General features: G+C 35.5%; 1 protein-coding gene across 1 annotated transcript; it reads left to right on the top strand.

Annotated features, from left to right (window-relative positions):
• Positions 1–429: 429 nt before the first annotated feature.
• On the top strand, positions 430–14,525 carry LOC125808729 (uncharacterized). Its single transcript, XM_049488385.1, has 23 exons — positions 430–1,029; positions 1,937–1,998; positions 2,886–3,023; positions 3,338–3,607; positions 4,415–4,501; positions 5,107–5,208; positions 5,368–5,433; positions 6,088–6,198; positions 6,293–6,354; positions 7,324–7,368; positions 8,400–8,473; positions 9,539–9,606; positions 10,347–10,415; positions 10,538–10,638; positions 10,710–10,791; positions 10,907–10,985; positions 11,063–11,150; positions 11,229–11,382; positions 11,821–12,006; positions 12,134–12,193; positions 12,965–13,254; positions 14,020–14,125; positions 14,322–14,525. The coding sequence occupies exons 1-23, from the start codon at positions 477–479 to the stop codon at positions 14,373–14,375; spliced, it is 2,907 nt and encodes a 968-aa protein (XP_049344342.1). The 5' UTR covers positions 430–476; the 3' UTR covers positions 14,376–14,525.
• Positions 14,526–15,303: the final 778 nt, after the last annotated feature.

Below are 15,303 nucleotides of genomic sequence, written 5' to 3'. Positions count from 1 at the left end.
GATAAAAAAAAAGGAACTATAATAGCACAACCAGAGTTGTCACAAACACCAACCACCCTAAGCAAAATAATACTACATTACCTTTTACCATTCTACCCTAATACGAGTTCTCCATACCCTCATATCTAGAATCATATCTTCGATAATTTGAAGATACGTCATATCTTGTCTCATCACATTTCCCCGACATAGCATCATAATTTATTTATTTTAAATAATCATTCTGTTAAATATTTAACTTTTGTTAATTTGAAGGATCAATATTATACATTTCAATTAAATAAATAATACAAGGACTTAAATTGTTATTTACCCCTAGAAAGAAATTACAAAAGTTGCATGTTTGCAGAAGGGTAATTATGGAAATTCACATTCTTCTTTGCCGCCCCTTTCACCTTCCCATTTCCCGCCAAAAATATAGCAAAGAACACTTTAGAGAGAGAAAGGGAGAGAGAGAGAGAGAGATCGGAGAAGCAATGGATATGGAGTTTCCAGATGCAGCAGAGCTCGAATGGCTCGAAGCCAACGCTACTTATCCTGATGAAGAAGAAGATGACCTCGAGTTTGAAGACGATTTTCTTCAACAACCTCCATCACCACCCGGATCCGAACAAATTGCATCCCAACCCGACCCGAAACCAACTCTCTCACTTCCCCCGAAACCTTCAGTACCGAAGCCCCAACTTCCGATCAACAGTAGGAAACGATTCCTTCCCGATGATCCGGAGTTGTCGTCGGATGATAGAAATGCAGTAGTCATCACTGAGGAGAAGAGGAGTAGAGTTGAGGATAATGATGAGGATTGGCTTAGGTATTCGCCTCCCAAGCAGCCTGAGGAGGAGGAACCTATGGTAGTTGAGCAGGAACTGGAACAGGAACCGGAAGAGAAGATTTTAGCTAAGTATGCTTTGGAGATTGATGGGGATTGTACACCGGTGACTGGTTTGGACGGTGAGAGGGTTTATGCTAAGATATGCAGAGTTGAAGATGAAAGGGTTAAGAAGCTAGAGGTTAAGGGATATTCTACTGGTGAGTTCAATTTCTATTGTTATCTAAAAAATGTGGCATTTTTCTTTATATCATGTCAAGTGCATATGCCAAGTCATTTTTTCCTCCAATGGATTAGATGCACGTATAATTTAGTGTGTGTGATGAGCTATGCACTTTGTGTCGTGATTGTTGGATGTCTGAGTCTTAGTGTAATGGTTTAAGGCATAGATATTGGGTTGAAGTTTCTGCTGTAGGTTTGTGAAGGAGTAAGTGCCAAACACAAAAGAATGTGTGGATAAGTGAATTTGACTATGGTTAGAATTTTTATGAGAAGGAAAGGGAATTGAAGTGTGTTAGAGTCCCATTTTGGTTGGGAATGGAATTTGGCAATCCCCCTCATGAACTAGCTTTTTTGGGTTGAGTTAAGCCCAAATGCCATTTCTTACATGGTATCAAAACCAAGTTCATCCTTGTTTGGGCTCTTGACTGCTCCAGTTTGGCTTGGGTGTGAAAGGGGTGTTAGAGTGGGTTAGAGTTCCCCATTGGTTGAGCAATGGATTGATGGTCTTCTTATATAAACTTTGACAATCCTCCCTCATGAGTTAAGATTTTGGGGTTGAGGAAGGCCTACAGGCCATATCTTTATAAAGTGTAAATCGATTGATTTCATTCACATACTCCCTTTGTGCTTACTTTTAGCTTTTTACCTGGTTCCTTCATATTTGTCCTTGTGTAATGAGTGCAAATACTGGAGTTGATCAAGCATTTCAGTACCTACTGTAACAGCTTATGAATGTGAAAGTACTACTCCAAATCATTTTTGTTCTCTGTGTAATAAAGCCATCCTCTACATCTTATTGGCATACTCTGTGCTGTTTTTTTCCATCTTTTGTTTACTTGGATCTCCAAATCACTGAATAACTAAGAGAGTGCAAACGTTACCCAGGTCTTATTCAGGAACCTGTCAGGGCCCTAATGCAAAGAGTGGAACACGACCAATTCACAAAGGTGCGGTTTCTATTTTGCTATCCCTGCTCCGCTATCATTCTATCAATCAATCATTTAATCAATTTATCAACTATGCCTCAATTCTTCTCCAATTTATAACTAATTTTTTTTGGTAATTGAACTTGGATTAATCACCAAAGTGGAGAAAGTTTACAAAGCTGAGGTCCAGTTAACACAACTGGCTTTCCACAGTTGAATATATAGCTAAATTTACTCTGAGTGATCCTGTCAAATTGAAACAGAAGAAAGATGAGAGGAGAAAATAATTTGAAATTCTCTTTGACCTTCATAGATTCCTCTCAGGTCCATGATTAGAGAACAATGAATTCATACTTCTCAATGGAATAAGTAATAACGAGTAGTTATGAAATGGAAAAGGAACCCGATCAGTTCATAAGAGTTGAGTTATTGAATAAGGTTTCCTAAATCTCTGAAAATACCACAACAGTTCTGAATTCTCTTGCATATTAAATGGAGGAAAACAATTTGCTACTATAAACACCTTTTAAGAAGATGCAAAGGAGATATTTGTCTGACCCTGTCAATTGTAGTTCTCTTTGAAGTCCTGCATTGTTTTCCTTCTTTCTTTCGTTAGTGTACTAAATATACTAATAGTACTTCCTCATTTCATCTCAACTTGGCTTTTGAAGAAAATATCTTAGTTCCCCAAGCCCTTTTTCTTAATAGGAGGGATAGTATGTTTGATGGTTCACAGGTTGTCTCTGTACCCCAATGCCCCTCCCAATTTTCCTTTGGATGAATTGGAGATTTGTGAAATGAAGCATTAACCTTGTAGCTAAAGTTTCCAACAATTTTGTATGTGCTTTTTACTTTTTATGTATAAGATCTTTGTTCCTCCTTGAAAGCTTTCCTCCTTTGTCTTGAAGGCCCTGGAAGCTAGTTCTGAAGATCTAAGTGAAGCAAATCTTCCAATAGGAGCTGTGGTAAATGAGAAACTTTGGGTGGATAAATATGCCCCTAGTTCGTTTACAGAGCTCCTCAGTGACGAGCAAACAAATCGTCAGGTACTGCATAAATTAGCAATTTATTTATTCTTGTAATGGTTTCTATTTAGTACAACAAACGACATACCTAGTATAGTCCCACAAAGTGGAGTTTGGTGAGGGTAGAGTAAACGCAGACCATACCCCTACCTCAAAGGTAGAGAGACTGTTTCTAATAGACCCTCGGCTCAAGAAAAACAGTCCAAAGCACATGGTTTCTATGTAGTATATTTCATTTAAAAATTTAAGGTATTTCTCACCTATCTAATATTTTTAGGTGTTTTCTTAGAGATATTCTGAGTTGGGGTCTTGACTTTCTGGTCACTCTCCTGTAGGTACTAATGTGGTTGAAGCAATGGGATTCCTGTGTTTTTGGAGTTGAAATTAAGAGTACTACAGATGACGTCTTGTCTTCTCTAAAACGGCATTCATTGGCTGTCCAACATCCAAGACGTTCTTCCAAGAGTTCTTTTGGAAATAGCAGAGGACCCAGAATAAACAATGAGAAAGCTCATAATGATTTGCATCCAGAGAATAGTGATTCAGACAGAATTACGGACCTATGGGACAAGAAGCACAGAAAAAGTGGTCCTCCAGAACAGAAGGTCAGTCAAGGTGGCCCTTTTTCCACTTTCTTTGTTGGTGTTCGAACCCCTAACCTTGTAGTTGTAGGTGGATGACCTTTGCTATGCTATCCTTCCCTTGTCAATCTTATAGTTTGTGTTTGGAAGGACCCTTAGCTTGTGTGCTTTATCGCTTGCCTTGCTCTGATTTTTTATATAAGCACATGATCAAAGAGTTGATTCTGATCTTTTCTTTATTTTTTTTCATTTTGCACAATATTATTGTAGGCACTGTTTATCTCTCTTCTTTTGAAATACATATTCATCTTCTCAAATATTAGCATCCAAGGGTGTGGCCTAGTGGTCAATGAAGTGGTTGAGAGCCATGATGTCTCAGGTGGTACTTGTTGCCGGTGGGAGGTGGCAGGTATCCTATGGAATTAGTCGAGGTGGGCGCATGCTGGTCCGGACACAGTTTTTTTTTTTAACTATAAGATGAAGTCAACAAACAGTGAAACCAAGGATTGTAAAACCCTTAGTAGTTGTTTGGTGTGAAGACAAGTTATGATGGTTTTAGTTATGCAAGGATTGGTTTTGTTGGGATTAGATTAGTGGTCCAGATGCCCGATGATCTCTCATCATGTACTTCCATAATATTGCATCTGTGGTCATATTCCCATTATATTCTGTTAGCTACTATTCTCCCCAATTTTCTATAGTATATATTGCACATATGGAAATTATGTTAGTATTATACTTGTCGCTTGCTTGTCCTCTATTTTTAGTTCCTTGTTTCTTACTCATTTTTATTCTAATTTTACTAAATTGTGAGAACCCAATTGCTTGCAGATTCTTTTGCTTTGCGGTCCTCCTGGGCTTGGGAAAACAACACTTGCACATGTTGCTGCTCAGCATTGTGGGTATCGAGTGGTTGAGGTCTTGTAACCCACTCATTCCCAACAGTCCCATATAGTTGTTCATTTAAACTTTTATCTCCTTTATATCTTATTATCGCAATCATTGTCAACGAGGTCTGGTGAGAGAGTGTTAGCTCATTGCCAGTCACATTTATGAATTATTTTGTTACCATGAAGGATCTGAAAAGGTTATTAACTTATTCTACTCTTTAGTATGTGCTAGAATAACAAGTGTACTTGACTCCACACTTAAATTCTACATATCTCTAAATCTCCAGGTGCTAGTAGTTTGTCTCTTATTTTAAATAACAACTTTTTTGTGAATTGTATATTCTTTAAAATCAGTTCAGATGAAAAAACAAATGTGCGATGCAACTTGGCCTACATATTAGAAGCCTAAAACCAACGGACACTCTGCTCTGTGCCTGCATTCTAGTGTATGCTTGACTTCTCTCAAGTTTCATGGATAAGTTGATGGCAAAACTTGATTTCCCTGCTTAAATATGAGCTACACAAACTCAAAATGCCTTCATACCTACCACCAACCTTGAATATCTTTCAAATCAAATTAATATGGAGTAATAGGTGTCTGTTTATCTATTGATTCAAATGCTTCCTTTGCAGATTAATGCAAGTGATGATCGATCATCCGCCAATATTGAAGCTAAAATACATGATGTGGTTCAAATGAACTCTGTAAATGCTGATTCAAAGCCCAAATGTTTGGTCAGTTTTAAGTTCTGTTTTTTTGGTTTTAAATCTTCCTCTGATGATTAAAGCCCAAATAATTTGTCAGAATATAGTTGTGATTTTCGGTTTCAAATATTTATCAGCGGAATCTACAATTTTTTTTTCTGAACCATGGTTCATCTTTTGCTGTTCTAGGTTATTGATGAAATAGATGGGGCTCTTAATGATGGAAAGGGAGCTGTTGAGGTCATCCTCAAATTGGTAATTTACGTATTTGCTTTTGATGTGTTTCACACTTGTAATTTTAGTAATCCCAGTAGGAGTGGTAATAAATTATAGCTGTAGGAAAAATGTATGTGAATCTTTTGTATTGGTACAGTAATATTACTGGCTCCTGAAGAGTCATTTGAGCTATCTTCAGCTCCTTGAACCCTCTTGCTTGTTCATATTCAAATTTAGAAGTAAAAAGAAACTAAGATTTGTTAAGAATTTTAATTTGGACATTGATATATTGATTTTAAGGTCTTATGTACTTATGCCTGATTAATTTTCAATGGAGTCTATATGTTGCTATCTTTCTATTTTGCAGCTTGAATGATACATATATGTTCAACTTTATAAATCAACTAGCCACTCCAAAAGTGGGAGTCGAGCTTTCCTTTTTCTAGCCCTAGCTTTGCTTTATTAGTTCATGCAGCTTAGACTCACAAATCCTTAAAATACCATGGGAGAAACTTCCACTTGGTACTTGGTCTACTGGAACTTGATAGAACGATAATATCAGTACTATGGAGTACTCTGGCACCGTATGTTATTCATAGTAATTATGAAGTGAATTTCAACCTTTGGTTGGACCTCTTTTTTGAAACTATGTATGTTTTCTGATAGAATACAGTGTGTGCTTTATCAATGCAGGTTTCTGCTGAAAGAAAATTGCGTGCAGGCAAAGAAAATGAACCTGAGGGAGGAAATGCTGGGCAGAAGTCATCTAAAAAGAGGCATCAAAAAACATCTTTGCTAAGACCTGTAAGAGTGAATTTGTATAAAAATGTTCATTTGTATATTAACTTGTCTATATTCATGGCATTCTCTAATCTCAACTTGTGTGTTTCATTTGCAGGTTATTTGCATATGTAATGACCTTTATGCTCCTGCCTTAAGGCCTTTGCGTCAGGTAGCAAAGTAAGTATTGCTTAAATTTTGCAGGACATCAGATTGAAGTGCATAGATTAGCATCTAGAGATCTAATTACTAGGTCCATGAAGAAAGCAGTAGACTGAACAATCACTTTTATATGACATTGCTGGTTTCACATGGATTCTTTGAACTTGATTTTGAGTTTGTTAAGGTTCTTATTGCTATGCACTCGCTTGCCTACCTTCTGTTGATGATAAGTTACTGCACCACTCCTGTTTTGATTTAATAGCTTGTTGCTCCTTCAAATTCCACCACCATGATTCCTGTGGCCGAGGTCATAGGTTTCAAGACATGCTTCTTGGTCAAAAGGTTTCTAGACACGCATAGTGCTTCACTTGTTATTTTCTTAATGCAACTCATTGTTTCCTGCCCCAAGGTATCTGTGTTAGCTTGTAAGTCCCATGCAACCCCTATCAATAACTTGTCATTAAATTGAATTGTATTCTAACTTTGTATTTTTGGTGTAATCAAATCTACTCTAATGACACTGTCTCTATCATTGATGTTTTAGACTCATCATAGGGATAGGACAGTGCCTTTAGAGTTCATTATGTAAATATGGTTTCAGTACAACCCATGTACTGATTTAAAGAAATAGAAACAGTTACCAATCTCAAAAAAAAAAAAACTTGTCATTAAATGCTTTAGGTTTTTACCTTTTAATGTCCATCATCAAATTGTTATTGCTACTTTTCTTCCTTTTCTCTTTACTCCTTTGCTTCACATCTAGGACCAACAATATATGTCGCTCAATTAGCGCTTCTCCTGGTGGAACTTTATAGTCCTTTTATTGATCCTTTCACTTTTTCTGGTATTGGATGCAGTCTATTTATGTATGATTTAGATTCCCTTTTTAGTGAAATGTTAACACTATCTGTTGGACACTTTCATAAATTACCTATGTTATATCTAATTACATAACTAACAAAGTATTTTATGTGGCTGAAATTGCAGGGTTCATATATTCGTCCAACCAACTGTAAGTCGGGTTGTTAACAGGTACTTACTACTAAATTATCAGACGAATCCCCTGGAATCTGTTTTCCATTTTCTGTATGATTAACTGCTTGGTAGAGTATAAAGGAAAACCTACTGGATTAACATCCAAGCATAAGCCATCTTTCAGATTTAAGTAATGCAATACTCCAACCAATTTGAGTGATTTCAAATCCTAGGGAGATTTGTAACTTGTAACAAAATCTCCTAATAATTTGGCCATGTTGACCAGATAAAATAATCAAAATTCAATGATTGTTCGTCGTACAGTCGCAAAAGCAAGGATTTTGAGTCAGATACAATTGAGGATAATATCTGAATGTATAGATTTTCATTACACCTTGCTTAGACATTAACAAAAGGATTTGCATCTCATTGAATTTTATGGTCTATAAAAGGACTTCAAAGTTTCATTCAAATGGAGTTTAAGATACCGCAGATAGAGGGGGCTAATTAAAATCCAAAATTGCAAATCAGAATGTTTTTCTGCTATATGTATGCTATTATCTAACATTTAGAGTTAACAAATTTTATTTTGGGAGTTCTATATTTCATATGGCTTCTTAGCCTATCATATTGACGAACGAGAACTCTAGTTGCCATTTGGTGTAGATGTCTCAAAAGTCATGCTATATTAAATTATTAATGACCTGTATAACTCTTCCCGTCGAAGCTATTGGAAAGTTGTATCTTGGCTGACAAGGTGATTGACAGAATCTGAAAAAGCATCAAACACATTCTGCCCATTCACTTTTGTTTTGTGTTCTTATTTCTTGGATATGATCAAATGGGTGATTGACGTTTTTCATGTTATAACTCAAAAAGTATTGACACTTTCATGTACTCCTGAATCCTTTATGTTTTAAGAAGTATGCACATATTGGAAAAGCACAAATCTTGTTCCAATTTTCAGTTGTTAGGACCTTGCTTTGATTTAGACTTATCATAGAACAATGTGTTTATTTAACAGAGCCAGTATCTTCACAAGATATTTCTAAGTCTAACAAAGCCTAATTTTTAATGCGTAATTGTAGGCTCAAATACATATGTAACAGAGAAAAAGTGAAGACAAGTTCCATCGCTCTTACTGCTCTAGCAGAGTATACTGGTGAGTGCCATTCCTTCGTTTTGGCTGAAGACATCACTTATTTAATCTGAATTTCTCTGATGAGATGTGGTGTAAATTGTAATCATCTGAAACTAAAATTATTTGAGTTCATGAACTTAAAATTATTTGAGTTGTGAACTAAAATTGTTGAGAATAGTGCCCTGATCTGCAGTTACATGTAACTGTAATGACGGGTGACTGCAGATGTCACTAGTAGAATAAGTAATGATTGAAATCCACACAGATTCTGCTCGATTATACTTCGATATAAACTCCAGTTTGATGGGGAGGGAACATGCAGTTTGTTTGGTAAAGACAATGAGAAGGGAGTCTCTTCAGTTATGTCTTTTTTCCCTTTTTTTAATAAGGTAAATACTTTTATTAACTATTGAGAGAAACCCTTATACAAGTCATATACCAAAAGGAGAGAACCTACATCAAAACAAACTGAAGTGTAAATGAGCCCTGTTTTATTTTCTATATTTTTTGTGTTTCAGTGGGTTATACCATCCTTATGAGATGATTTATTTGATGGGACTTGATAAAACAAGATTAGGGTAACTTGTGCCTCACCAATTCTATGATAGAATTCTTAGGTGCTTTGAAAATGTGAAGATGCGAAACGCATGCTGATACCAAATACTTATATACATCTTTTGATGTATGGAAGAATGTGCAGCAAGGCTGAAGAGATTTGTAATTTTTAGCACACCTTAGTTTCTGCTGTTTGTTATCTATTCCTTCTTTGCCTTTGTTACTGCTGTACATTTTGTACACATCATCTTGGTTCTCTCTCTACAGATGGTATTCTTACTTTACTGATCATATCATTATCATAAAAATAAATTGTTGTTCTTGAGGGGAAAGGCTAATTGCAATTTTTTTTGTTTCTTTGTATTAATGAGAAGTCTTCTTATTGGATCTTTACTCAGCTGCTGTAATTGCTTATTTATTCATTACCCTGCATTGTTCCTTCTTTTTGTGCTATGGATTGTTACATCTTGCCAAGTATGTTTTCCTGTTAATCAGCAACTTGAACTTGATTTCAAATTATTTTTTTTGCAGACTGTGACATAAGATCATGCCTGAACACCCTTCAGTTTCTTAATAAGAAGAAGGAGACTCTTAATGTGGTATGGCTTTGTAGTACCATTAATTTGTTTTTGTGGTATTAGTCCAATAGAGGAAAGAGGTTAAGAATTCTTCGAAAATCATACTATTATGACTTGTAAAGATCAGTTTGCTTGCAACTACTAACTTTCCGTCAAGTTTTTTTTTTCTAATTACTTCGGGGGTAGGGGAAGGGGATTACAACGTGGGGAATCAAACCCTCACCAACAAGCTGAAAGTTCAGGTAGTCAACCAAGTAACTGAGCTACTAAGATTCCCCCCTCCTGAAGGATGAGGTTGAAAGTGCTTATCAGATAAAGAATTGCCTCTATCAATCCTGACTCAAATTATGTGAACAATATGTAACATCTGCTAACTATCTAAATCTGAATCTGTTTGTTTTTTTGACTAATCCAACCCTTCACTTATCATGTGAATTCTAGGGATACTAGTTCATGGTTCTTATCACCACCCTAAATTAATTTCTATGGAGCCATTGTGACATCTTTAAGAACTGTTTTGTAGAGCATAATTTTTTTGCTTCAACCTCTGAAAAATATCAAATTCAAGAAGAAAACAAGTTATACTTTCAAGGCAGATTACCAGTTAACATTATATCATGACTCAATTTGCAATTGACTTGAGTGAACTTCACTGAAATTAGGAACTTCACTGTCTAAATGTTAAATGTGTTATATAAGCTTTTCTTTTGCGCATCCTTCTATTTTCTGTTTGATGAGAGATACATTCTTTCTAAACTTAGCTGGAGCTCAGTTCTCAAGTTGTTGGACGGAAGGATGCAACAAGAAGTGCTTTTGATATTTGGAAAGAAGTAAGCATAACTGCCTAAATCTTCAAGTTCTACTTCCATCTAACTATATTATTTGTCTTTTTTCCTTTGTGATCAATCTTTTGACCCTCCGTATTATTCTTCTTATTGTTTGATATTTGAAGATTTTGCAAAAGAGGAAAGTAAAGCAGACAAAGAAATCTTTTAATTGCTTCAGTAGTGTGTCCAATGACTTTGAGACACTGCACTCTCTAATATCTCATCGGTAGGTGAAAAATTGGAATACCTTGGTTTGAAGTTCTGGATTATCTAGTTAAACCTTTGATGATTCTTTAGGGGTGACTATGACTTAATTTTTGATGGAATCCATGAGAACATTTTGCAACTCCATTATACGGACCCTGTGATGCAAAAGACAGTAAGTGCATCAAGTACCAGTTACCACAATTGTTTTTCTTTGTTCTTTTTATTTCATCTGATCTTCTGCATCTAGTTTGGCAATATCTCATATATGCTAATTTCTTATCTTGAAGGTCCAATGCTCAGATATTCTTGGTTGCTCAGATATATTTCATCAATACACCATGCGCACTCAACATCTCTCCCTTCAAGGTAAATGAAATACTACTATCTGCTTGCTTGAAACTTAGTATTTTTGTAAGCCTTATTTTATTATTTTCTCTCTGCAGTTTATCAGTCTCCTCTTGCAATGTCTATACATGGTCTTGTAGCTCAAATTGGAAAACCAATTATTGAATGGCCCAAGTCTTTCCAAAGGTACTGCTAGCTTTTCCTGGATACTCATCCTGAATATTAATAGTGGTGACTGATGTTTCTTCTCACCATAAACTGCAGATATCGAACAATGTCAATAGAAAAGAAGGAAATCTTACACTCATGGAAGAACAAGATACCACCTTCCATCTCTAGGCATCTGTCAACTAAATCCTTTGTGGAAGACTTGATATCTCCATTCCTACATATTCTGTCCCCATCAACACTGAAACCGGTAATTCTTGTTGAAGTATCTGTTGGTTTAGTTGCATTCGAGTTTTCTTTTTTTATTTAAATACACATAAAGCACTTTTGTTTTGACTATCATATTGTGTTTCCTAGGGTTTTGTCCAGTTATGCATATTTGGAAAAGGATTTTACCCAGGCTTTGTCTACTTATCATTTGTAAAGGTTCCAAGTGTATAAACATGGTGAATTTGAGTTCTGAAAAGATATTCACCATATTGGGAAAGAGAACGTTTCACTCATTTGAAATGATTTTGTAGTTACTGCCTCTTTAGGTTATCATTCTTCTGCTTAATTTCTTTATTCATCTTAGGCTGGTGTTATTATGGAAACTAGGCCGAGTTAGTTATCGTTTGTGAATGTTGAAGTGAGAACTTGGGTTCACCTATTGGTGAGAATTGGAACTGATATATTCTTCCTTTTGCAGGTAGCTTTGCATTTACTCTCAGAGAAAGAAAAAGCTGATTTGGCTCAGTTAGTAAATACAATGGTGTCCTATGCCACGACATACAAGAACATTAAATCTGATCCTTCTCTGGTTATGCATCATGGTGCTTCAGATGCATCAATGCTTTCATTGGATCCCCCAATTGGTGAATTTATAAACTTCAAGGTTAGTATGGTCAACTGCACCCATAGAAGGAAACTAGATTTGAATAGTCTTTATATCCCATTGTCGTATCAAACTGAAATGAACTTAAGATTTCATCTGTTCTCTTTGATTTGGTGTTTTTGGACAGGGTTATGATTCCTGTCATAATGTTCTGGCATCGGCTGTGAAAGTTTTCTTGGTACATGAGGTAAGTAGAGTACTCTCAACTCTCTGCTCGTGAATTTTAATGCACTATGTAGCTGAAAAACAAAACTAGGTTGATACACTTTTGACATGTATATAGATCCCAAACTAGTCCCGCGTCAGTGAACATCGGTTGGATCTCTAGGAAGTAGTTCCTCCATATATATGTGTATTGAAGTGTGTGACCATCCCACCTAAAAACTTAAGTTGTTAGACAAAGCACATCTTTAATTACTTGATTTTTATTATGTCTCAACACGGCCCTCACGCGTGCGCCTGATTCTTTTTCATGGGCCAAACACATGGAAATATATTTTGGTCTTTAGGTGGTGGTGAGATTTGAACCCAGAAACTTTGCCTGCTGTAGTACCATGTTGAAGTGTACCATCTCATCAAAAAAATTAACCTGTCAAAGAGAGCGCACTTTTAATTACTTAATTTTTATTATGTCTCAACAATACACTCACACGCACGTAGGTGGACACCGGCATTTACATGTGGTATATTGTGCTGGATATTCTCAGAGTAGAGTATAGTTGTTGGATGGCTTTGTCTCGACCCAAACTAAGGGTTTGTGACAGCACCAACGAGCCTAGCTCTTGCCGAGTGATCCGTGCATGTGTGCCTATCTAGTTTCCATGTGACATTCTTCCTTGTCCAATTAGCATTCTTGTGATTCTCCGGAGATTCTATTTCTAGATTATGTTCCCTTTGTGGTGCATTATGGGAACTTCTTTATGTCGTATGTTCATGTATATGTCGAACATTATTTTAGGCGGAAAATCAAAAAATTTTGCGAGGAAGTAGCAACCTTCACTCACCATCCACAGGTGCAGAAAGCCAGGACGTTTTGAGGTGTGAGAATAGTAGTACTATGTCTAAAGCATCAACATCATCAGATAAAACAATACATTTCAGAGATCCTTCTAGACAAAAGCAATGTGACTTGCCTAGCGCTTTTAGTCAGAATAAAAGATCTGCTGGAGGTACCACAGCTAGCGGGAAAGTGGGGTTGCCTGAAAGAAAGAAGAAACCGTTTGTCGATTCTCGTTCCTTTTTTGACAGGTATTGTTAGCCTTACATTCCTCTATCTTCTGTTGGAATCAATCATGTGAAAACTTATTGAATCACTATCAACTTTAGTTTGATTATGTTATGGTAAATTTGAGGCAGGATAGGTCGGCCTTTTCCTCTCGTTGTTTCTGTTTCACACATGTTTTAAAGAACAAAATCAGTCCAAGTAGTTAGACTAACAAACTTAAGAGTGGGTAACAATAAACACCACGTAGAAAGATCCTATTTAAGCAAAAAATCTAACCCAAAATACCAAGTGAGGCATTTCCTTGCATGTGATACCTGGAAATAGTCACTTTCAAACTTGTCTTCTTTCAATTATCTCATGTGCAGTTCAAATAAGTGAGAGCAAGCAGAAGTATTCAAGCCTGTACTAATTATTAAAAACAAAGCCTGAGTACCTTAGGTATGAGCCTAATCCTTTGGAAATTATGGTAGAGCAATAAGAGGAGGCAAGCCTTAATTGTATGAACAAAGTTGTGTATATCTATGATGTCTAGCTTTTGGTTACACATGAAAGTTTCATAAAATTCTGTTCTTAAGACCTTTTGCTATTTTATGTACTGTGGCTGATCTCTTCACATGCACACTTCTCTTCTTTTCAATAAGCTTAAAGGATCAATATCTTTTTGTATTATGTTATGGACCATACCCTTTGCATCATCTGGACTATTTGGTTGGAAAGAAATACGAGATGTTTTGGAAATCACAGTCAGCTGAGACACATCTATTCAATGATGATTTTCTGTTTATCAGGTTTAGGAAGCCAAGTGACAAAACCCCTCAAGATAACGACCATGCTAAACTCAAGCAAAAATTGGAGGAGAGGGATTCACGTCCATTGTTGTTCAAATTTAACGAGGTATTTTAATCAATCTATATTCAAAACATGGTACAATTCTTTTCATATCCTTGAGCTCAAATAGAGTATCACGTCTTAACTCATACTACTACCATCTTACTTTAGCAATGCTACTAAAACTATAAACTTGGCTTTTGGATAGTGAAGAATGTGAATGTCAATTGATTTTGACATTTTGTTTGTTCATTCTGTACAGGGTTACACCAATGCAGTCAAGAGACCAGTAAGAATTCGCGAATTTCTGAAGTAATATATTATACAAGTCTTGTATTTTTTTTCTTCAAAATAGCAGTTACAATGTAGATTAATATGCTTCTAAGGTTGAAGAAAACAGAACTACCACCATGTATTTCATGCCAAAAATAATTTATGTTAATGCATTAAAGCCTGTACATTATCAATATCATCTATGTTAAGTTGGTTTTAAATTCAATTGGAATATTGCTTATTTGTTAGAATACAAAGACAATATAATCCTTTTTCATTACTTATTCTTAAAAAGACTGTTATGGTGGAATTTAATTTCTTTCCAACCAAAACCAAACTACATAACAATTCGGTCCTTGCAAAAGCCTTGCTCCTATGCAATAGCTTGCAAACTGCACAAAAACCATCTAACTTACCTTTATAACACAATATTCTTTTTTTTTTCTTTTTTTAAGTTTTATTTTTATCATATAGTCATTTAATTTTTCCTGAATTAACTAAAAGGTTAAATTTCAACAAAAATTTTATATTTAAAAGAATTGGTTCCAAATGCTTCATGTTAACAATAAAATTGGTTAGAAAAATTGCAGGAACTTAAGGTTGTTTTCTTTAATTTTAGCTAATAACTGAAATGCATTATTTAGTGGAATAGGAGTTATATCTATTTGTTTTTTTTTTTAAAAATAAATAGTATTCTAATAAATATGGGATGAAATTACACTAACCCGTTAGAAATAGGATTCCTAGAATATTAGGGAAACCACAACCACAACCTAGAATATATATATTTATATATTATGATTATATATTTCTACTGGAAATTTGTTAGCTAGTAGCAGGCTATATATACCATTTTTATAACGTATTTATCATTTTTATAACGAGGGGTATATCTATTCTACAACGACGAATAGCTGAGGAGAGTGAAGACTAAATTCACTAAAAATCAGAGGAAGAAATTTGCAACCTCA

Source organism: Solanum verrucosum, unplaced genomic scaffold (genome assembly GCF_900185275.1).
Source record: "Solanum verrucosum unplaced genomic scaffold, falcon-dt-bn FXZP01000218.1, whole genome shotgun sequence".
Lineage (NCBI taxonomy): Eukaryota > Viridiplantae > Streptophyta > Magnoliopsida > Solanales > Solanaceae > Solanum > Solanum verrucosum.
Note: the sequence above shows the minus strand (reverse complement) of the source record. Positions and strands in the feature narration are given on the sequence as shown.